This window comes from Ursus arctos, unplaced genomic scaffold (assembly GCF_023065955.2).
Source record: "Ursus arctos isolate Adak ecotype North America unplaced genomic scaffold, UrsArc2.0 scaffold_21, whole genome shotgun sequence".
In the NCBI taxonomy this organism is placed as follows: domain Eukaryota; kingdom Metazoa; phylum Chordata; class Mammalia; order Carnivora; family Ursidae; genus Ursus; species Ursus arctos.
The window spans coordinates 48,957,009-48,978,151 of NW_026622886.1; the positions used below are offsets into that span (position 1 = coordinate 48,957,009).

Sequence of the window (21,143 nt, forward strand, 5' to 3'; positions counted from 1 at the left end):
TTCTGAAATTCTAGCAATTGGCCCTGTTCCACGTCTCTGTAAAATCCAGATTTAGGGCTGAGTCATTCCATTGGTGGTCTCTCCTCCTGGGACTATGTGAAGAGCAGTGTCTAAGGGGACAGACATTGGGTGGGCAGGGTTGAAAGGCCAAGGTGTGGGGCACTGTGTAAATGTTTTGTGGGGTGAATGGAGTTGTATGGCTGGGCTCTGATGACCCTTCGTCCCCCCTCCAGGCTGCTCTCTGGGAACAACTGTAGTTGTGAGTCCAGTGGAGGGAGCTTTTACCTCCCATTCCAGAGGCAGGTCCGAGCCATTGATCTCACCAAGGCCTTTGACCCGGAGGAGCTGAGAGCTGCCTCTGCCTCCAGGGAGCAGGAGTTCCAGGCCTTCCTTTCAAGGTACCATCTTGAAAGGAGGGCGTGTCTTTGCAGTGGGAGGCCTGGAGGGAGGGTGTGACCGGAAGGAGCGCTCCTCTGCCCCTGATTCCTTCACTGTCCTTCACTGCCAGGAGCCAATCCGCTGCTGACCAGCTGCTCATAGCCCCTGCCAACTCCCCTCTTCAGTACCCCCTGCAGGGTGTGGAGGTCCAGCCCCTCCGGAGCATCTTGGTGCCAGGTGGGGAGAATGGGCCTAAGAGATGACCTACGCCACTGTGGGAGTGGTGGAGCTCAAGGTTGGGTGAGGAAGAATGAAGGAAGATTGGAATGAGAATTGGGGAACTTCTGATGAAAGGGGGACTTGAGATCAGAAGGGGGCTCGTGAGGTGGGAGGTGAGGACAGAAGGGACTCTAGGGTTGTCAGGAATTGCAGAAGACTGCAACGGGAGAGATTTGGGGGAAAGAATCTCTTCTTGGCTGACTGACCAAAGATTAGGTGGCTAGGTGGGGACAGGCCATAAAGAGCTATTGCTTTGATGGGAAGGAGTAAAAAATCAGTTACTCTAGGCTATGTCCCAACATGTGCCCTGCTGTGGCCTCAATAAAGAGGGATGGGTGAGAAGGTCCGTACTGTGTGGTGAAAGAGAGAAGAGAACGTGAAGAAGAGTTCAAAGCTGTCTGTGATTCTGACTCCCTCTCCTTCCTCCCAGGGCTGAGCCTGCAGGCAGCTGCTGGTCAGGAGCTTTACCAGGTAAAAGGAAACAAGGCTGGGAAGGCCAGGTGGGCACTGAGGATGCTGGAGGGAGACCTGGCTGCCAAAGGAGGGACAGAGGAATCAGGGAGGCAAGAGGCCTAACCCTGTACTCTCCATCCAACCCCCTCTCCCAGGTGAACCTGACTGCCTCCTTGGGCACCTGGGACGTGGCAGGGGAAGTGACTGGAGTGACTCTCACTGGAGAGGGGCAGCCAGATCTCACCCTCGCCAGCCCAGGGCTGGACCAACTCAACCGGCAGCTTCAACTGGTCACTTACAGCAGCCGAAGCTACCAGGCAAACACAGCAGACACAGGTGTGAGGCCCAGGCAGAGGCAGGGGCAGGCAGGGTGAACAGAGAGCCCGGAAAGGCTGGAGAGGGCAGATGGCAGAGGATGTGGGAGACACTCGGGCAATGGCCAGAGCTGCCCAGTCACACAATGGGCATTTCAGCAAGGCCAGCAGGACCAGGGAGGGAGAGAAGGGGCCTTTGTTCATCTGGGGCCAGAGCAGGCCAAAGGGAAACCCGAGCTTTGGGTGTGTCCCCCCTTCAGGCCAACTGTGGGGGCCCCAGGAAGTGACTTGCCCCAGGAGCCAGAAGACTCAAGCTCTATTCCCAACCGCCCACTTACTGGAGGGCGAGGGGCTTTATCTCCCAGAGGTCCCATTTCTCCTCTAGCAAAAGAGGCACCGACACAAGCTCTCCTGCTTCTCTCCAAGGCTTGCTACACCAAACCCGCTCCCGCTATGGGGCCTTCAAGCTTGCTGTTCCCTCTCCCTAGAATGCTCTTCCCCCAGATTTTTGCACAGCTGGCTCCTTCTTGTCATTTGGATCTCAGCTCAGATGTCTCCTCTTCACTATCACATTGCTTGTTTTATTTTCTATTCAATGCCTACCAGTATCTGAATTTTATTTACTTAGCCTGGAACTAGACTGACTAGGTTCCTATCTCAGTGTTGTTGCTTAAGAGTTGTGTCAATGGAGACAAGTTATTTAATTTCTCTCTGCCTTTTTCTGTAGTAGGAATCTACTTAATAGGGCTTGTGAAGATTAAATGAGTTCCTATATTTAAGGTAACTGAACTTTTTCAGTTACCACATAGTAAATGCTCAATAAGCGTTAGCTTTTAATTAAATCTCTTTTTAAATTAAATTTTTAAATTAAATCTTTTCTTTTCTTTCCCCACCCATTAGAATGTTAGTGCCATGGCGGTAAAAACTCTGCATTCTTGTCCACCAGGGTCCAGAAAGAGTAGGCAGGGAATTATTGATTTACTGAAAAGGGAATGTTATCCCAGTCTTAAGGACCAAGGCTTGTGTCCTTTCTTCCCAGTCCGGTTCTCCACGGAGGGACATGAGGCTGCCTTTACCATCCGCATAAGACACCCCCCCAACCCTCGGCTGTATCCATCTGGGTCTCTACCCCAGGGAGGTGAGGCTGGTGCCAGCGGGGACCTAAATCCAGGTCTGGTGGGGGGAAGTTGAAAGAGGGAGCCCCTGGGAGAAGACTCCTTCCTGCTCCTCACTTCCCACTCTCCTTCTCTGCACCTAACTACCCCTCATTCCCAGCCCAGCACAACATCAGCGCCCTGGTCACCATCGCTACTAAGACCTTCCTGCGTTACAATCGGCTGCGGGCACTCATCGCCAGCATCCGCCGCTTCTACCCAACGGTCACCGTGGTCATCGCCGATGACAGCGACAAGCCAGAGAGCATTAGCGGCCCCCACATCGAGCACTATCTCATGCCTTTCGGCAAGGTGCGCAGCGGGCGACGCTGAACCGCGCGCCAGAGGGCGCCGGAGAGAGGCGCGCCCTTCTTCTGAAGTCTCCGGAGTAGTGGGTTCCAGGGCTATATACCTGTAATTCCAGAATTACTGGGGTGCCTGTTAAGCATGGCAATTCCTGGAACGTCAGCTCCGTGGGAGCAGGAATCATGCCTATCTTATTCGCACTGCATTCTTAGAATGTGCTGAGCACCTAGGGAGCGCTCAATAAATAGGTGATGAATGAATGAATGAATGAAGAATGAATGAATGAATGAATGAGTCCACGCATAAGTTAAACGCTTTCTAACACCTTCTCCCAGAACACTGACTCAGAACCGCTAGCAGTGGGAAACTCTGAGCCATTCGTGGGCACTGGAGGAAAGGGGACAGAGGGGTTACGTTCTATTACTACAGCCTCACTAACCGTATATACCCTTCCCCCAGGGCTGGTTCGCAGGCCGGAACCTGGCCGTATCCCAAGTAACCACCAAGTATGTCCTGTGGGTGGACGACGACTTCGTCTTCACGGCGCGGACGCGGCTGGAGAGGCTTGTGGACGTGCTGGAGCGGACGCCCCTGGACCTGGTAGGGGAGGACCTGCAGGATGCCGGGTGGGAGAAGGAGGGCCGCCAGCAGGCTGACGCAGCAGCGGGGGAGACCTGGGCTAGAGCGGACGGCCCTGGGACGGACAGAGGACGACGCGGCGGGAGCCTGGGGACCGTCCGGGTCCTGCAGGGGTGGAGCGGACGGGGACGGGGGCAGGGGAACCGCCCCGGGGAGGGGGAGCACAGATCTAGCCACCACCACCCCTCCCCGGCAGTCCCCGTCCCGCCTGGAGCCATCCTCCCACTCCCCGCAGGTCGGCGGCGCGGTGCGGGAGATCTCCGGCTTCGCCACCACCTACCGGCAGCTGCTGAGCGTGGAGCCTGGAGCGCCAGGCCGCGGGAACTGCCTCCGGCAGAGGCGCGGCTTCCACCACGAGCTGGTGGGCTTTCCAGGCTGCGTGGTCACGGACGGCGTGGTCAACTTCTTCCTGGCGCGCACCGACAAGGTGCGCGAGGTCGGTTTCGACCCACGCCTCAGCCGCGTGGCGCATCTGGGTGAGTGGCGCCCCCTCCCGGCCTGGCCCAGCAGGGACCCCGCGGGGCGCCAGGCGAGGCTCCAGGGGCACCAGCTACTCCTACACCCACCCCTCGGAGCCAACGGCTGGCACCCGGGGCCCTTGCGGCAGTTCTGTGAAGGTTTACCAAGATCTGCGCCCTGGCAAGAGACAGAGCTCCCACCCTCCCGGCCCTCACGCCATTTAAACCTCCACGCCCAGCATAGGCCCTTGGGCCCACCTTTAACCTCCCCACCACTGTCACGGCCACCTTTACTCCACTCCCAGCCGCTTCCCCTGGTTCCCAACACACTCCTGGAGCAGCCCATGAATCATCTATTGAACCTTTGGGGGTGTGTTGGGAAGAGGGGTGGGATACGTTATCAAAGCACGAGGTAAGTATGTTGACTCTATTTTACGGAAGAGTGAAATTAAGACCCCAAAGAATTAATTACTAGCCCAAGGCCCTCAGAAACGGGGCCCTTGCCCGTGCAACCTCCGTACCCCAGATCTCAGTTCTCCCTGAAGGGTTGGCCTTCTACACCCTTCAGACCCTTCATTGTGTACTCCCTTCCCTCCCCCCACGCCAGAATTCTTCCTGGATGGGCTTGGTTCCCTTCGAGTGGGCTCCTGCTCAGACGTCGTCGTGGATCACGCATCTAAGTTGAAGCTGCCTTGGACATCAAGGGATGTGGGGACAGAGACTTATGCCCGCTACCGTTACCCAGGATCACTGGATGAAAGTCAGGTGGCCAAACACCGCCTACTCTTCTTCAAACACCGGCTGCAGTGCATGACCTCAGAATGATGGCCATTCGGGGCCTTCAAACTGTCAGGCTGGGCCTGCCTCCTTGTCCCTGCCAGGAATTTCTAGAAAACTCCAGGAATCTCTAGCAAACCCCACCACCCAGTGACCACTCCACTGACTGTCTCTGATCCCCTTCAGAATCTGATTCCCAAATAGGGGCTTGTCCTGGTGACACTCCTCCTTTCTGTGAGTGCCCAGGGACTTGATGGGGCCATAACTCATCCCACAGCCAGTGCCAAGTCCTCCCCCACCCCCTTCTCATGGGGCAGGAATTAGGGGGGGTCACTTTCCAAATGCCAAAGAGCCCATGGGGACTCTAAGAACCTAAAGTGGAAATACCCTCCTCTCATCTCCTTGGGACTGAGGGGGTGGGGAAACCCCCAACGTGTATTCCCAGGGGTGTGCCCCTCTCCCCCATCTCTGGATCCAGGACTCTGTGCATGGGCTCCAGCCCCACCCCCCATGGAGAGAACTGGTGACTCTGGAGCTGGGGTGAGGGCTGGTGAACACACAAGTGAAAGCCATTTTTAATTGTGTCTGCAATGCTGTTGGCATGGAGAAAGGGGCACCAAAGGGTCAGTGTGCAGACACCCAGACTCAATTCATGCACCCCAGAGGCGCTCAGCTTTGTTTTATTAGTTATACAAAGTAAGGGGACTCCTCACACACATATTATTGGGGCCCTCCGCACTCCAGACGACTGGGTCAGACCCACACTGTGCAAGTCTTTGGACCTGTAGGCTCCTGGAAAAGAGAGGGGACATGTCAGGAATAGCTCAGGTACCCTCCTCCCTCAGCATTTGGGAGTCCTCTGAGGCGCACAGCACCCCACTTTGAAACCTTAGCTCCTCAGTTCTTCACGCAGAGCTGGGCCCAGTGTCCCTGGCTTAGCCTTAAATTGACTCATCATTTCACCCCCCAGCTTCCTTCTCAGTCCCCTTCCCAAAACCCGCCGCCTAGGTCCTCAGCCACTGACTTGCATGTGACCCGCTACAGCCCAGCACCTCCCGGATCTCACTCCTGTTGCTACTGCCCCCTCACCAGCCTCTGCAGGGCATGAGCAGCTGCATCCTGGACACTGACAAACAGCTGTTCCGGGGTCACTCTGTCCAGGAGTCCTGCCTCGGTCAGGGTCCCCAGCACTGAGGCTGTGTAGAGAGGCGGGTCAGGCTCTGAGGTCTTAAATCCACACCGTGTCCTTTTCCCTCCCCCAAGTGTCGGGTCATTCCCCAGTGTCCAGGTGCCCCCCCCCCCTCACCATTACACTGAGCCAGGAGAAGGTGGATCCCAGCATCTCTGCATCGGCTGGCCAGCTGCGGAGATGGGGGGGGGGGTGTTAAATCCTACGTCAGCGTCCGCGGGTATGCAAGAGATGCTAAGGGGACTTTCTCCGCAACCTACCCCGTCCCTCACCTGTACCACTTCTCTCGCTCCAGCAGCATCTGCAAAGGTGATACCACTGCAGTCTAGGACCACCACTCTGACGGGCTCGGCAACTGGGATGGGAGAAGGCGGGAGTAGCCAGACGCCCGCACGGGTCATGCCCAAATCTCCCTCCTTGTCATGCCATCTCACCTCTGTCAGGTGGGCCATCCATCTTTGGAGCCTCCTGTGAGTAGAGGATGGCAGTTACCACCTCCAAGACACGGCATGAACGTGCGCCCCTCAAGCAGAATGATCCCCGTGAGAAGACCCACGTGCCTCCCTCTCCCAGAGAAGCCACACTCCCCTTCGACCCAGTCTCTCACCTCGCCTCCTTCTCCAAGCCCCAGGTGCCACTCCAGGGTGCGGCGAAACTGCCCGCGGGTCCCAAAGTAGAGCGGTGACGGATAGCGCAGGATGCAGAGCCCCGGGACCTTGAGGAGCTAAGAGGGCGGAGGGTCAGAACAGCACCTGGCTCTGGTCTTCCCTTCCCTCTTCGTCCGCAGCCCACCCACCTTGCGGCTCTCTCTGAGCGGCCTGTAGAGCTCCGTCCCCTCAGCAAGTCCAAGTGCCAGGCACTGCACCCTGGGCAGGAAGCTGGGGTCAGATTCCCAGCCTGGCCTGGCTGGAGAGACCCCAGGCACCACTCCACTCTCCCCACCCCACTTGCCGACTCCTCTCATCTCTACTCCCACCTCTGGGTGCGGCAGACCACGGTCACCATGGAGAAGACCACACCTATGGCCAGGCCCAGGTCCACACTCAGGATCACTACGGCCACCCAGGTGACCATCCATACGGCCTGCAGGACAGGGATGGGAGTGAAATGCCAGGCCATCACTGCTAGGGAAAGATCCAGAAGCTGTGCCTGCCAAGGCACATGATAGGGAGGGATGGCCCCACAGAAGGTAGAAAAAAATGACAGGAAGAAGGGACAGGATTGACCCAATAGGGGATATACACCAAATGTAATGACCACAGACCTTGCACCAGCTGGGAGTTACAAACCCCACCCTCCACCTTGAGTCTGAGTAATGGGATTAGGAGGTGTATGCATGGTGGGGGGAACTACAGAATTTAGGACCAGTACAATTAGCTCCAATCCAGGGCAGAGGCTGGAGATGTGGGGAATAGGGAGGGGGCAATCTGGGTTCATGCTGCCACTTCTCACAAAGTCCATGCGGCTGATGCGCCATAGTTGTGGGATTTCCTGCATCTGGAAGAACATCTGGCGCATGCTGGAGATGTTGATGCAGGCCAGGACAGCCTTGGGGCAGAGGAGGCAAGCTGACCACCCCAGTGTCCTGGAATATAGCCACCCCTCCCAGCCCCCCATACCGCCTCTGTTCCTTACCTTGGGCAGATAATAGAAGAAGGGCCCCAGCCACAGCAGTACTGAGAGGACAACGATGCAGGAGAAGAGGCCTGCCAGCTAGAAAGAAGGAAGCGTGGAAGCAGAGAAGCAAGGGGACCTCATCCACCCCTATGTGAGAGCTGGCCGCCCTGCCCACTCTGCCTCACCTTCCTTGGAAGCCTCCCTCCTCCCAAATCCCCTTCCATGAAGATATTCCTCAGTCTCCCACTCCTTTCTTGCTATTCTGCCTCTCACACTTACCTTTCTCCTATCCCAATTAAATGTCTCCCCTTTGCCAGTCTCTACCTAGGTGTAGTTCGACTTCCCTATTTTTGTAGCCTGTGTCCACCTTAAAAGCCACTGTTGGATTACCCTAAAAGCAGACTCACCACATTCTCAGGGGACCGGAAAAGTAGGAAACCAGAAATATCAGGGGGAGACTTTCATGTGTAATTCTTCTTTTCAAAAGAAAATGTCCTTGTTGGCGGGGCGGGGGCAGGGATCAGAAGTTTGTCCCCCAAACTTATTTTGCAGTTCAGGTTTGTTTTTATTTTGAGCTACACGTGGGGAACCGTAACCTTTTTCAGTGCTTCCAGTCGAGTCTACAAAGGTCTGAATGGAGCTTTGTTATCTTCTCTCTCTCCTCCCTAGAAACTCCCACCCCCCACTCACTCTCCCTCACGGACTCCTATCCTCCTCAATACGGCTGCCCTCTGGCTATCTACCAATCCTCCACCTGTTTCTCCACCCCCCCCCCCAACCTGGATACCCACACGCTTTCTCCTCACCCAAGGACATGCTCTTACCTGTGTGTTCCCACCAGCATCCACTAGTAGGCTGGTGGTGGCCAGTGTGGCAGAGTTGGGAAAGCAGGAGAAGAGGGAGGAGATGAGGTTGGAGACACCATGGGCGAAGAGCTCCTGGAGGGATGCAGTGAGATGAAGAGGAGAGAGACAAGGGCATGGTGGTGGGGGGGGGCATCAGACTAGGGGAATGTCTCCTGAATGAAGTTGGGGTCCTCAGTCAGAGTCACACCTGGTTGGAGTCAATACTGTAGCGATACTTGTCTGCATAGATGGAGGCCAGGGAGGCGGACACAGCAAAAGTAACCAGTGCAATGGGCAGCAAGTCAGCCAGAATCCTGGGCAGCTCAGCCATGCTGGGGAGGTGGGGCTGGGGAAATCTGGAGAGAGGGGATCCGGGGTGAGGATGGGTTCAGTCCAAGAAGGATGTGGGGAAGACAGAAGAAACAGGGTGGAGTGGGTCAAGAGGAAGTGTTGGGTGGGAGAAGTGGGAGAAGTGGGAGAAGAGCAGGCTGGTGTCTTGATTCCCTTACCCTCCAGGCAGCAGCCCCACTATCTGGACGTTGTATCTTGTGTCCAGGGAAGAGGTGAAGCAGAGCACAGAGGCCAGAAGCACCTGGGAAAGAGAGCAAATTAGGGCATGGCAAGAGATGGGCTTCCTGGCAGAGGCTAGAAAAAGCTTCACAGGAGAGAGGATTCTAAGGCAGCTGTTAGGTGTTTACAGAGGCCCAGCCCCTGGCTGCGCTGATATGTGCTTGGAATGGGTGCCTGACCTCCGATTTAGAGTGGAGGACAGTGGGGATGGGAAAGAGGAATGAGGTACACCCGAGGTTATGCAGAGAGATGGACCGGAGGAAGGAAGAGGGGCTCCCATGAGGGATTGTAGATATCAAGAGGTATACTGACCCATTCTAAGTAGGAGAGCTGGGCTATATCTAGGCATAGATGGCATACGGGTGGAGATGCGGAACACTTATTTAGTTGGGGAGAGAGAGAAATGTAGGTGGGCGTGGGAAAAGAGAAACCATGAACAGCGAAGGACCGGGTGAGGGGAGAGATGTGAGTGGAGATGCTGTGGCGAGCGACACCGCAAGGGAGCGCTGTAAGCAGGAAGAAGGCATTCTAAGAGGTCTGGCGGCTCCGTGCGAGAAGTGGGACCGCAAGGGTGGGGGATTCCGGAGGGTCGAAGTGTTCTGGGAAGAGGCCTGGAAAGGCACACGGATGCGCAGGACTTCTCGTCTGTAAGCTCGCTGCGTTCCACGAGGGGGCGGCAGCGGCCAGCTCCTACCGGGTGGGCAAGGTCTGCGTGGTGCAGGGGGCCCCCGACCGGGGAGCCATCCTCACCATGACGATTTCCCCTGGGATCGGGGTGGGTAGCTTGTCTCGGAATCTCACGTTCAATTCTTTGACCGGCACGAGCAGCGCCAGGCTGAGTGCCGAGATGGTCAGTTCGGCCGGACTGCTCCGGGGCAGTGCGGTCAGCACAGCGGCCAGCGTCTGCGGGCAGGAGCGGTGAGCGAGGACCCGGTGCCAGGGTCGACTGCCCCCAGCGCGGACCTACCCGGCCGAGGCAAGGCCTCCGGCTCGCATCAGGGCTTCCACCTCCCTCGCGACCCTCATTCAGCCACGTGGTTCCAACCTTTCCTCCGCCCCCCGTCACCCTCTATCCCTCCACTCGCCGTCCTTCCTTCCTTCCTTTCCGGGTTTCGCTCTTCCCAGGACCGCTAGAAGCCGCTTCTCCGCTGTTCTCCACCCTCACCTTGAAGAGAGCGAAGCAGCCAATCTGGCGCGGGAGGGGCAACCCTAAAAGGCTCGGCAGTTGGGACACGAGCACGTGCAGCGCGGCCCCGCTGGTCAGCGCTTTGACCACAGGCTCCGACAAAAAGGTGGACAGGACCCCGAGCTGCAGCGCGAACATACCCAGCTGCAGGGGAGGAGATGCGCAATCACTACAGGAGGGGGCGCGGACCCGCTGGAGCGCCCCTCTCCCGCCTAGACCCGCGCAGGACACTCGTCCCTCCCTCTCACCTGGCCCAATTCCCCAGGGGCCCCAGCGTGGATTCCCCCCAGGATCCTCCCTCACCATCAGAGCCCCGCTCCCGAAGGCCAAGGCTGCAGCCACCCCAACCCGCTGAGCGTCCAACTGTTCCCTCTCGATTCCACTCAGGTTACCCCCGAGGGGTTCGGGCACCAGCCGCTCCACGGCCGAGCCCGTCATGAGGCTGAGTACCGCGAAAGTTCCTAGGGCCGGGGGACAAACGCAGAGATCACCAGCTGCGCTTCCGGGGGCGCGGCGACCGCCTAGGCTCCGCGCCCTCGGCCGGGCTGCTGTCGTCAGACCCCGCTCTCCTAGAAGGCGCTGCTCAGGTGGAGGCCGTGGGGCGGGGAACTGGTGCAGCAGCCCGGAACCTGCGGTGAGGGAGGAGAGGAGGGCGCACCAGCCGGCAAATACTGCCCCCTAACTGCATCACTGCCTCCTCCTGCAGACGCCCACGGACTGCGCGCTCCTCTGGGTGACCGCGCAGCTCCTTTCCCTTCTTCCAAGTCCCCGAGATGTTCATTGAAACCAAATTTGATGGGGGGAAGTAAAATCCGAGGGAACTCCCTTCTCTTTGCACCCACTTAGCATCCCCCCCCCCCCCAGCAAACTTTGCCTAGGTCCGACGTTCCTAGCAGGGTATCGGCAGAGGCGGAAGGGAAGCAGGGGAGGGGAAGAGGGGAATAAGAGCTAAGGAGCTCACAGGAACCGAAGCCTCAAACCCCTGTCCATTTTCACCCCACAGAGAAGGAGAGGAGTCACTGGGTCACTCACCGGTGGACAGGTGTCTCCCAGTACCCAACAAGGTGTAAATGAGGACGGGGAAGAAAGAAGTGTAGAGCCCGAACACCGGAGGCACGGAGGTCAGGAGGGCAAAAGCCATGCCTGGGGGAGAAGTGGAAGGAAAGATCTTCGGGGGGGGTGTGGGGGGACGACTGGGGGAAGGTGACCAGCCTCCAGAATGCCACCCTCTCTCCCCACACTCTTAGAGGCTGGCGTGGAGACGCTAAATCACGCCACATGAGGGAACCGAGGGGTTAACAGGCCTCGGTGGGAGGTCGTGGGGTGGACAAGGTCACAGATCCGTGTCGGCCCAGATGGGGTGGGGGTCCTGGGGCGGGGGGGAGGAAGCAGGTGTTGTGCCTCTCTCCAGTTCCCTGACCCAGAACGTATCCAAGACTTCTCGAAGGATTGCGCAAATGAGGGGAGCTGGGGGTAGGGATCTGATGCGGCTCGGTAGTCCTTACCCAGAACTTGGTCTCCTGTCTCCGAACCCTCAGCCACACTACCCATCCTCTCGCTCCCAGGTTCCCAGCTCCTGCGCCTTCCCGACGCCCTCCAGAGCTCGGGCCCCAGACAGGCGAGTGTTGGGGCCGCTCACCCTGGGGCACGTGCACGATGCCCACGGTCACTCCGGCCACGGCATCCCCGAGCAGCCAGGCCCGCCAGCGGTAGTGGGGCAGCCAACGCAACGGGGGCAGCCGCGCCAGCAGCAGGCGCCACGCCCCCGGTCCGGAGCAAGCGCGGGCCCGCCGCCTCCACTGTCTGCACAGCCGCGACAAGCGGGGCTCCGCGAGGGGCTCCAACTCCTGCTTCGCGTCCCCGAAGAGCTGCTGGAACCGAGTCTCCGTGAGAGGTTCCCTGAACTTGGCGCCCAGAGGGAACTTAAGGTCGGAGGCCTCTCCTAGGCCTGGGCAGGTCCTGGCGACCGGTAGCCCACTCATTTTGCCGTTGGCCACCTCCAACCCCGCCTAGTCTTAAATACCCCTCCACCCGCTAGCCCTGAGTCCCGCCTCCGTGAAGCAGGGTCCAATCCGGCCCTGGAGGGCGCCCTCTCATGGGGACCTTCAACGGCCCGGAGACAGCAAAGACTTGGGGAGAGGGCGTCTCTATGTTAGGCGTTTCCTGAGACATCCTTGGCGGGATCGCTCGCTCTGGAGCCTCCTGGGGTGGGGCGAGGGCGGGAGAGGGGGGTGTGGAAAGGTGTAGGGACAAGAGACATAGGCCAAAAGACCAGCGCATTCTCAACACCCAACACCTGCTTTTTACCACTCCTAAGCCTTTAGACTCTGGCCACCTGGCTGCGTGCTCCTTTCAGCATTGGCCCTGTGGGAGGAGACAGCTGGCTCCTCTAGTGTGACCCATTATTCCCAGAGCTTCTGCATTCTCCCCAAGAAAATTCAGCGTGCCCTCCAGCACACACATGCCTCTCCCCCAGACCCAAAACCTCATGGGGTGTACAGCTTGCCCCAAGAAAATGTAAGGGGCTCTGTTGGCAGAGCGATTTCACAGCCTGCTAAGACGGGACCCGGCAACAGAACAGGATAGGGATGACAGAGAACCACCACCCACACTCCTCCCGGGAGCTGGGCCTGAATTCCCAGTTCAGGGCCTCAGGGAAAATACTGAACTGACAGCAAAGTTTGATTTTACTTCTTAGAAGCCCCCCCCCAAAAAAAAACCCTTGAAATGTCATTTGTTACATTCAAGTGCTATTTACAAAGTTGGTACTCAAAAACACATTTGTGGTTAAATTAGGTTCAGAAGGGTCCTGAACCCACCTCATGTACTTCTGCAGTTCCTCAAGAGATACAAAGGTTCTGAACTCCCAAATCCTGCTATTTTCCCCATCCCCTCCTCCATTTACAAGAATACTTGGCACCCCTCCCTGTCACCCTCTGGTCCCCAGTCCCTGACCCCAAAGCCCTGGGGGTGGGGTACAGTGAGGGTGGGTCTCCCCTCTTCAATTCCTCCTATTGTTCCCCAGAAGTCTTATCTGGGCTGTACGTCCTGTCCCCCCCTTAGAGGTCCCTCCCCCCATTGTCGGCCAGAGGGACCTCAGGCCCACAGGGAGGCTCCAGCTCTTCCTCACCCTCCCACACCAGCAGCCTATTGTCTGCTGAGGAAGCCCAAGTACACGTGACCAAACCCAGGGGACAGTGGACACAGTGGATACACCGATGCCTAAGGACCCAGGACAGGGCATCTGGATATGGATCTCTGCATGTTTGGCTTTCTCCGTCCCAGGGGCTATCCCAGAAGCTGGGAGGGGCGAAGACCCCTCTGCGCTGTCCACTCCCGGGTCTGTGGCTTGAAGAAGAATCCCTCCCTGCTCACTATGGATATGCCTTATGACCTCACAAACTGCAAAAAGAAGGACACCCAGAGCCAAAACGGGCCATGGAACCCAGCATCCTCTCCACTTGCCCATTTTCCCTCAGCTGAGCATGGAGGCCTCAGAAGGAAAGGTACTTGGGCATTTAGTGCTTTAGAATGTGGGTGTTGGGGGAATGGTGGGAAGTCACACTACACTGGGCTTTCCAGTGGGGTCTAGAACAGGGGCCAGATGGGAGAGAAAGCAGTCTGGGAAAGGGGAGGATACATCATGGATCTAGGGTTTTCCAAGCTCCAGGTCTGGACTGCAAGATGCTGCCACTGCAGGTGAGAGACAAAGACGGTGACATCTTTTGTCTTCCACCCTGCGTCCTCCTGTCACCAGACCATCTGCAGGCCAGGGGATTTCTCCCCATCGCTTCAGCCCACTTCCCCTTCCCTCTGCCAAGACAGCAGCCTTAGTGATATCACAAAACCTTTACTCTCAGAAAACTGAAAAAAAAATCAAAATCAAAACCAATCATTTTTATCTGTCCCCTGCCCCAGCCCTCCCACCCACCCACCACATATCCTCCTTTTGGGGGGACCTGTGATGCATGCAGAGGGGTGGGAGCTGAAGGAACCTGTGGTCCGTAAGCAGAAAGAAGTCCTTTTGAGTCTAGGTATCCTCCTCCAAGTCAACACCACTCCCAGCCTTGGCCTCCCCTCCAGACACATCAAGAAGGAATTCCGAGGTGGTGCCAGAGGATTGCCCTGAAGTTCCTTGGGAAATAGGGTGGCTGGGTCAGCAGCACCCCGGGCCTTCACCACTTACAGCTCATCTTCATCCAGCTTGGCAAGTCTGGCTTGGCAGGGAGGGGTGTTTGGAATTGGTGGAGCTGGAGGAGAGTCACGAGGAGCTTGGGGGATGTCACCGAGGGCCTGAAGAAAGATTCAAGTCAGAGGAGAAAAAAAGTCCAGGAATCCACCCTCACTTCTTTCTTTCCAGTGTATGCCCCCAGCTAAGCCACCTCCTCCTGCTAGACATCTTAGATGATCTAAGACCAGCAGCTTCTCCCAGGGTTAAACTGGAGGGCGGGGAGGTAAGAGTAGGGAAGTAGGAAGGGGCGGACAAAAGGCAGGTGATAGAAGAAAGGAATGATATGGGGGAGGGGGATTTAGGGACCCCAGAATAAGAGAGGCCCTCCCCATTCTGCCCCTGTAACAGGGCAACTCCATTCCTCATACCTGTGTGTCCAGGGGCAGCGGGGCTCTGGCCACCTCCCCTTTGGGCAACAGCAGCAGGGAGGGGAGCGAGCCATTGCTGGGTGCACGTGAGCTGACCTGGGCCCGGTCTCCAGGCCGAATTCTCCCAGGACTCCCCACTCCAAGCCCTCCTGGCCGCCCCAGGCTGTTGGTCTGGCTCTCTCGTCTTTGATACTCAATGGGTGACTGCAATGCTGGGGCAAAGAGAGGAACAGAAGGAGGGTTACAACAGGTTCTTTCCCTAAGGGTTCTGCCCAGATCATCCTCCCACTTTGCCCTCTGCCCGTGAACTGCCAGCCATTGTAAATTGCTGGGGAGAAGGGGAGAGAAGCCGGGGGTCAAGAGGGCAGGGATTGGAGATTGGGCAGTGAGGAATTCGGGAGGTCAAAGGGCTGAAGGAGCATGTCAGGGAGGGAGGGGGAGAGCTTCACCATTGAGAAAGTCCCGCTGGCTTTCCAGGATCTGAGCCACTTGCTTGATCCAGGCCTGACTCACTGCGGGGTCTGCCGTCTGCAGGACATAGCGCTGGATCCCACCCTCCGGCCCTCTGGAGGTCAGTGCAAAGCGGCAAGGGTCACCTTGGAGGTTCCCCTCCAGTCCCAGGCAGCTCACCTGGATTGGCAAGTAGGAGAGAGCCCCCAAATTCTTTAGGCCCTCTCTGGTTCCCGCCCCCTCCAGCAAATCCAAGAGCCAGACATTCTCTTAGAGGCCTCACCCCATCCCAGTGACCCCTCCCTGGGGCCCGCTCCCCACCTTAATGCTGCTCTTATACACATATCCAGCCTGCGCTCCTCCTCGGACTCCTCCTCCCAGGGCCTCACTGAAGAGGACAATTTGCTCGAAGAGAAAAACACGTCTCTCTCGACCCCGGGAGGACAGCAGCCCCCCAGCCTCGGGCTCTGTGACCCAGAATGTGTCCTGGCCCAAGAGCTTCCCCTGAGCAGTCAGTTTGCCCTAGAAGCAGAGGGTAGTGATTTTGAGAAAAGAGCAAGGAGAGAAAAAGGACCTTCTCTGCTCCTCCCTCCTTCCCCTGATGCTCCCAACCAGCCAGGGGGTCAGTCCCAGGGGAAGGACAGTTCCCTGTGAGGGCCTCCTGAGTGCTCAGACTGGGGCCTCCGATTTCCTGTTCTATCCCCGTACCTCAAACCCCCGAAGTCTCCCCAGGGTCATCATGTCATTGCAGCGCTTGGGTACAAAGCACATGACCTCCACAGCTTGCTGGGTCGCAGGTGAAGAGAGGGGCATTGTCATTGTCGAGAAAGAGGCCTCTTCAGACCATGTTTCAACTCTCAACCAGCCTCCCCCTAAAAACCAGACAGCTCAAAACCACCCAAGCAGCTGGGGGAAACCAGAAGACCAAAAAAAAATAAGAGGTATGTGGTGTGTATCCTCGCAGATATGGGAGTCCTCACCTCCAGCTCTTCAGTATCCATCCCAGCTCTACTGTAATATTTGAGAAAATCCTAAGATGTGAAAAGAAATGCTCAGGGAGGTCTTGAGGAGACCCTCAGAAACTCTCACATCCTCCTCTGAGGACACAGGAAGTCTGGGGGAGCCTTAGGAACCCTGGGGAGATGAAGGAGAAAAGGGCTGTCCCAGCCAGTGGAACCCCCAGGGAACAGGTGCTCCCGACCTTGAGCAGCAGCTGGTATTTCATGATCCTCTGCACGGGTTTGATGAGGAGGTCGTTGAGCTGCAGGCGGTGCCCTAGCTGCTGCCGGAGCTCCTGGGGACCACGACATGGTGGTTACGAGAGCCTGATGATTGATTCTGTCTCCCCTCCCCCAAGGTACCTCAGCCACTGACCTCAAAGTAGCTGTCCCCGAATTCTGACACCACGTGCTCTGACTTGGGCTTATTCTGACAATACACCACATACATATGCAGCCGGCGCTCCTAACAGGGGTAAAGTTTAAGGAGCACAGGGCGGGTGAGGAGGGAGACGCCCCGGCGGAGCCCTGACCCACTCCCAAGCCCCGCCCCTCGGGGGCCGCCCCCTTAAGCCTCACGTGTTTGATGAATAGCTGAGCCAGCCAATCAGGATCCTTCAAACACCGCTGAAGCTCCTGCAGGAAATAGCTGGAGGGGTTGGCGAGGAAAAGGCTGGTCAAATACCCCGACCCCACTCAACTGAGAGCCGGCTACCCTGGTTGTGCCATTAAGCCACCCCAAACGTTCCTCAGGCAACGGTGGGCCCATGGCTAGGTTACAGAGACAAGGAGACGTAGGCCCTTCCCCCTCACTCTCGGGGATCCACCACTCACTCTCGATGCCACTCATAGATTTGCTGGATGTTCCCAAACACAATCCTGTCACGGCCTCGAAGATTCTCCGGGACCCCCTGAGCAGCCATGGTGGCCATGTAACCCTGCAGGAAGGTTGGGGTGAGAGCATGGCAGCCCTGGTGGGGAAGACCCCCTCCCCCAAGAAGTCCAGCATGTAGGGGGTACTGGGAAGGTGGGACACAGGAGCACTAAGGCATCTCCTAAAATTAGCCTTGAGCAGAGGGAAAGGGCTGGGCTAGGACTGGGAAGAGAAAAGAGAGCTACCTCCACGATCTGCCCCAAGTCGTCCACATACATTTTCTCTGTCTCTACCAGTTCACTCAAGACATACCTGGGAAGAGAGCAGGAGTGCACATCCTTGGTTTAGCCACTTCCTCCCTCCTGGACTAGAAGCCCCTTCATTACCACAGCCAACCTCAGAGGAAATTCCAAGTATCAAATCTGAAATGTGACGGGCAGTTCTCTGGAAGTTGCAAAATGGGTGGTGGGCAGAGGGGAGGGAGTGTGTGGGACACTTACATACTCCTTTCCAGAGCCTTCTTCTTCTGTTCCTCCTCACTCTCAGGGGCTTGGGACAGAGTCTCCTCCTCAGGTGGCTGGAAGGAAAGAACATCCTAGAGTAAGCAAACGGATGCTTTTTGGGAAGCCCTGCAGACCCATTTCTTCATACCTGTGTCTTCTCTCCAGGGCCCTCCAACAATGTGGTCAGCAGGGTGAGTTCTGGCAGCTCCTCTCCTGTGGCTAGAGCTGGTTCCAGCATCCAGTTCTGGGAGCCAGAGGTCAAGTGTCAGAGGCCATGGACAGTAGCCATGTCTCCCCAGTGGCTGGTGGCCCCCAACCTGCCCTCTCTCCCCACGTCCTTCATGGATGTCCTACATGCTTTTGTGGTGCTCTCTGCTCACCTCATATGGTCCAGCCTGGCCACCGTCTGCCTCAGTTTCCACACTGAGACAATGTTTGGAATGATCCAACCATCTTCTCAGGCCACTGACTGGCCCTGGGGGGCCCGGGGAACAGGGGCCAGAGCTGAGGCCAGAGCTGGGGCCAGAGGGGGCAGCCAGACCCGAAGCAGCTGAAGCTGAGATACTCCCCTCACTGCCAGCAATGGAATAGGATTCTAATGGGGAGTGGGGGGGGGGGAGAAAAGGGGCCATAGATATTACTCCAGCTCTAGATTCAGGGTCCCTAGGGAGCTCCCAGAGGTTCTTCCTCATGATGCTGAGTCCTCCCCCACGGCCCATTCTCTTGCCATCCTCATTTGAGTTGGCCAGGATAGAAAATTTCACCTGGGCACCCTTGGGAGGAAGGACAGTAAACACCTGGGCTCCCAAATATGTGGAGGCTCCCCCATATCCTGAGCATGCCATAGATACGGAGGGGCAGCCATCTGGGCAGACACTGGAAGCTGGGGGTGGCCATCTGCTCTCCTACAAGCTGCCCCCTTCCAATGGGCACAGACCATTCCCTGAGAAGGTGGGTGGGGGGAAGAGCTAAAAGCCCATCTGCCACCCCCAGACCCCTCCTGCACCAATTGCAGTAATCACAATAAAAAGAAAAGACTTCTGCAGCCCATCTCCCCAACACATGCACAAACCCAACTGGGGCGGCGTGGGGGGAGCAAGTGAGGAAACCTCATCAGGGTTATCTGGGCTCAGGAACTGCGGACCTGAGATTTGCCATAAAGCCCCTGGTAGACCCTCATCCTCATTCCTCCATCCCTCTGTCCCTCCTCAGATCTGAAGTAGATTCTCAGCAAAAGGTTTTAAGGAAGATCCAGTTCTAGGCCCAGGGGGATTGTGGACGGGTTTTTCTCATACTCAGTAGACTACAAGACAGAGAGAAGAGTTTCCTGCCCCTTCCCCAATTTCCTTAACTTGAACTGATTAAAAATTTGGAGGCAGAAGGGTTCTTGGAGATCTACTAAGTCACTTTCCTGGAAAACAGAGGTACAAGTCTCCAGCCTCTAAATCCCTAGGGCCAGGTCAATCTGACGCCTTGAACCCTCAGCCCGCCCCCCACTCAACGCGGGGCCCTGCGACCTCGCACTCACCACGACCCCCCCGGGCGAAGCAGCAGCCGCATTTTGCCAGCACTTTTCGGATCACGTGGGGACAGGCACAGCGACCCCCCTTGTGCCCCCCCCGCATGGCGCCCGGGCCCCCCCGCACCCCCCACCCGGGCCGGCCATGCAGGGGGAATCACGGGGGGCGGGGCGGGGACGGCGCAGGGCGCACACCCCCCCTCCCTCCTACCCCGCTCCAGGCTGGGGGAGCGGGGGAGGGAGGGAACAGGGAGGGGGCGTCCAGGGGTAGGCGGAAGTCTGGTCTGGGGGAGGGCTGGGGGCTCTGCAGAGCAGGCGGCGCGAGGCCGGGCAGCCGAGCTGGGCAGGGAGGGTTTCCGGAACCCAGTCGGTGCGGGGCCCAGGGTCCAGATGTCCAGCGGGGCGGGGAGGGATGGCGGGGGAAGCTGGGCCGGGATGCGGCAGCAGCTCCAGCTCCGTCTCCGGCCTCTCGGGTTTGGGGTGGTTCTAGGCCCGGGCAGGGAGGAGGCGGGGGCCGACTCCCCGAGTCACTGGCGCTGCGCGGGTCCCGGCCGAACGGCGAGCGGAATAACAGGCCAGGCCGCGGTGCCGCCGCGGGGAGGGGCCTTTGCGGCCCAGCTCCGCCCTCTCCCTCCGGTTTCCCCCCTTCAGCCTGTGCCGGGCTCCAGCCCCAATCCCCCTCCCCCAGGCACCACCACGTTCCGACTCCACGTCCCCACCGCCTCCGCCTCTCCTCTCCAGCCTCGGCTCCCCGCCCCGGGTTCCCCTCCCTCCTGCCTCTCGGGCTCCCGACTGCGGAGCGCCGGGGTCGGGGATAAGCCGGGCGGCGGGGTCTGCCCAGGTCGCCCCTCCGCCTCTGCGGTGGAGAAGGGTGCGGATGGATAGGCCTGGGCCTGTGTGAAGATGTCCTGGCGGCAGGGACTGTCCCTAGCCGTGCAGGGCTAGACAAGCCCCCTCCCTTTCGGAGATGCGTGAATGGGGAGCTCTGTGAGGAACACAGCCCAGGTGCCGCCCTCTCGCCAGACCCTTCTTTCCTCCAGGCCCCAGGACTCCAGCTGAGGCTAATCACCAATTAAGGCGAAGTCCTGGAGCCTGGGCTGGCGAGGGGCCAGGGGTGGGGCGCGGGGACACTCCGCCTGCGGGGGCTCGGGACCGGTTGATGTGGGGGACACACAGCGGACTAGAGGGCGAGAAGCGTGGAGGTCTTGGCAATTAAACGGGTCTCATGCAGATTAGATGCAAACCTTTATGCTAATAAGAGCAGCATTATTTGAATTCGCCACTTTGCGCAGGATGGCAAACTGTGCCCCACCCCACCCCCAGCTTCCTACCGGGCAGCGGAGCCCAGGCGGGGACCTCACGTTCGCGCTCCCCTTTCTGATCCCCCTCGGTACAGTCAGACTCTGTCTCGGTCCCTCCTGGCCCTAAGGGGCTTCTCTTCGGGGGCTGTGGGGAAAGACTGGTGGTAAAGAAGCCGCCCTCCACGCCCAGCCTTGACCTCCCGCTTCTCCTTCTTCCTCCTGTCAAATTCACATTGTTGTAAAGGGTCGCCTAGGCTGGGTTGGAGGGAGTGGTTCACCCAGATCAGGGCCCTGGCCCTCTTAAGGAACTCATGGATTCCTGCGACTGCCCTGCAGAATTCCTGTTTGCGGGTAAATTGAGTTGTGGGGTGCAGACCTCCTGAAGCCCCCTAAAGATTCCCGACCCCACCGTGGTCCCCCTTTCTTACCCCCTCCTGCCCGGGGAGGGCGCATGCGCGTAGCATGCCCCCCATGACCCCCAGTATCCGGTCAGTGCGGCCAGGGGCGGGGCGGTCCGGGGGCTTCATGCTGGACCCCTACCCAGCTCCAAGTTTCAGGGCCGAGGGGGCACGGAAGCTGGGGGGCTCTAGGCCTGCGTGCGTCCGGGGAGTTGCTGCTGTGGAATCCGCCCCCTGCCCGGCTCCGCCCCCACTCCCACCCTAGCCAAACTTCTCAAAGGGGTAGGGTTGTTCCTTTCTCTACAACGAAAGTTCAACAACAAACAAACCCCTCTT

At 58.2% G+C, this 21,143-nt stretch overlaps 3 protein-coding genes and 1 long non-coding RNA gene across 11 annotated transcripts in view; 2 read left to right on the forward strand and 2 right to left on the reverse strand.

Moving 5' to 3' along the window:
* The window catches only part of B4GALNT1 (beta-1,4-N-acetyl-galactosaminyltransferase 1), a 40,473-nt gene extending 35,143 nt beyond the window's left edge, over positions 1-5,330 (forward strand). Inside the window, exons 6-14 of the mRNA XM_026500166.4 lie at positions 234-398; positions 509-615; positions 1,088-1,128; positions 1,266-1,446; positions 2,464-2,562; positions 2,700-2,890; positions 3,344-3,484; positions 3,759-3,999; positions 4,589-5,330. Coding sequence (XP_026355951.3) covers positions 234-398; positions 509-615; positions 1,088-1,128; positions 1,266-1,446; positions 2,464-2,562; positions 2,700-2,890; positions 3,344-3,484; positions 3,759-3,999; positions 4,589-4,806 — 1,384 coding nt within the window. The 3' untranslated portion in view covers positions 4,807-5,330. The remainder of the gene's footprint in view (positions 1-233; positions 399-508; positions 616-1,087; positions 1,129-1,265; positions 1,447-2,463; positions 2,563-2,699; positions 2,891-3,343; positions 3,485-3,758; positions 4,000-4,588) is intronic.
* Positions 5,331-5,403: 73 nt separating this feature from the next.
* LOC113256369 (solute carrier family 26 member 10) lies at positions 5,404-14,036 on the reverse strand. 4 transcript variants are annotated; one of them, XM_026500158.4, is made up of 18 exons: positions 11,805-14,036; positions 11,198-11,308; positions 10,469-10,626; positions 10,145-10,309; positions 9,730-9,882; positions 8,919-9,001; positions 8,618-8,765; positions 8,389-8,502; positions 7,583-7,660; positions 7,400-7,495; positions 6,924-7,030; positions 6,744-6,813; positions 6,555-6,671; positions 6,382-6,415; positions 6,220-6,302; positions 6,065-6,119; positions 5,848-5,954; positions 5,404-5,550 (listed from the first exon to the last, which is right to left on the reverse strand). In XM_026500158.4, exons 1-18 carry the CDS (start codon positions 12,145-12,147, stop codon positions 5,512-5,514), a joined length of 2,061 nt encoding a protein of 686 aa, XP_026355943.2. In that variant the 5' UTR covers positions 12,148-14,036; the 3' UTR covers positions 5,404-5,511. The 4 variants fall into 4 exon arrangements, with proteins under 4 accessions (XP_026355943.2, XP_048073853.1, XP_057172178.1 ...); XM_048217896.2 differs by having other exon boundaries at positions 11,671-12,156; XM_057316195.1 differs by having other exon boundaries at positions 10,145-10,626.
* On the reverse strand, positions 14,000-21,035 carry ARHGEF25 (Rho guanine nucleotide exchange factor 25). 4 transcript variants are annotated; one of them, XM_026500161.4, is made up of 16 exons: positions 20,838-21,035; positions 20,440-20,554; positions 17,970-18,184; positions 17,738-17,833; positions 17,587-17,663; positions 17,332-17,398; positions 17,047-17,150; positions 16,792-16,861; positions 16,589-16,678; positions 16,416-16,508; positions 16,195-16,245; positions 15,923-16,000; positions 15,536-15,736; positions 15,214-15,394; positions 14,765-14,976; positions 14,000-14,458 (listed from the first exon to the last, which is right to left on the reverse strand). In XM_026500161.4, the coding sequence occupies exons 1-16, from the start codon at positions 20,934-20,936 to the stop codon at positions 14,348-14,350; spliced, it is 1,860 nt and encodes a 619-aa protein (XP_026355946.1). In that variant the 5' UTR covers positions 20,937-21,035; the 3' UTR covers positions 14,000-14,347. The 4 variants fall into 4 exon arrangements, with proteins under 4 accessions (XP_026355946.1, XP_057172181.1, XP_057172180.1 ...); XM_057316198.1 differs by lacking the exon at positions 20,440-20,554 and having other exon boundaries at positions 20,838-20,964; XM_057316197.1 differs by lacking the exons at positions 20,440-20,554; positions 20,838-21,035 and adding an exon at positions 19,118-19,719.
* LOC125282622 (uncharacterized) lies at positions 15,732-18,975 on the forward strand. Of its 2 annotated transcripts, XR_007189705.2 has the most exons (3): positions 15,732-16,155; positions 16,572-17,166; positions 17,383-18,975. It is a non-coding gene; the product is annotated as an uncharacterized LOC125282622 (long non-coding RNA). The 2 variants fall into 2 exon arrangements; XR_008960717.1 differs by lacking the exon at positions 15,732-16,155 and having other exon boundaries at positions 16,162-17,166.
* Positions 21,036-21,143: the final 108 nt, after the last annotated feature.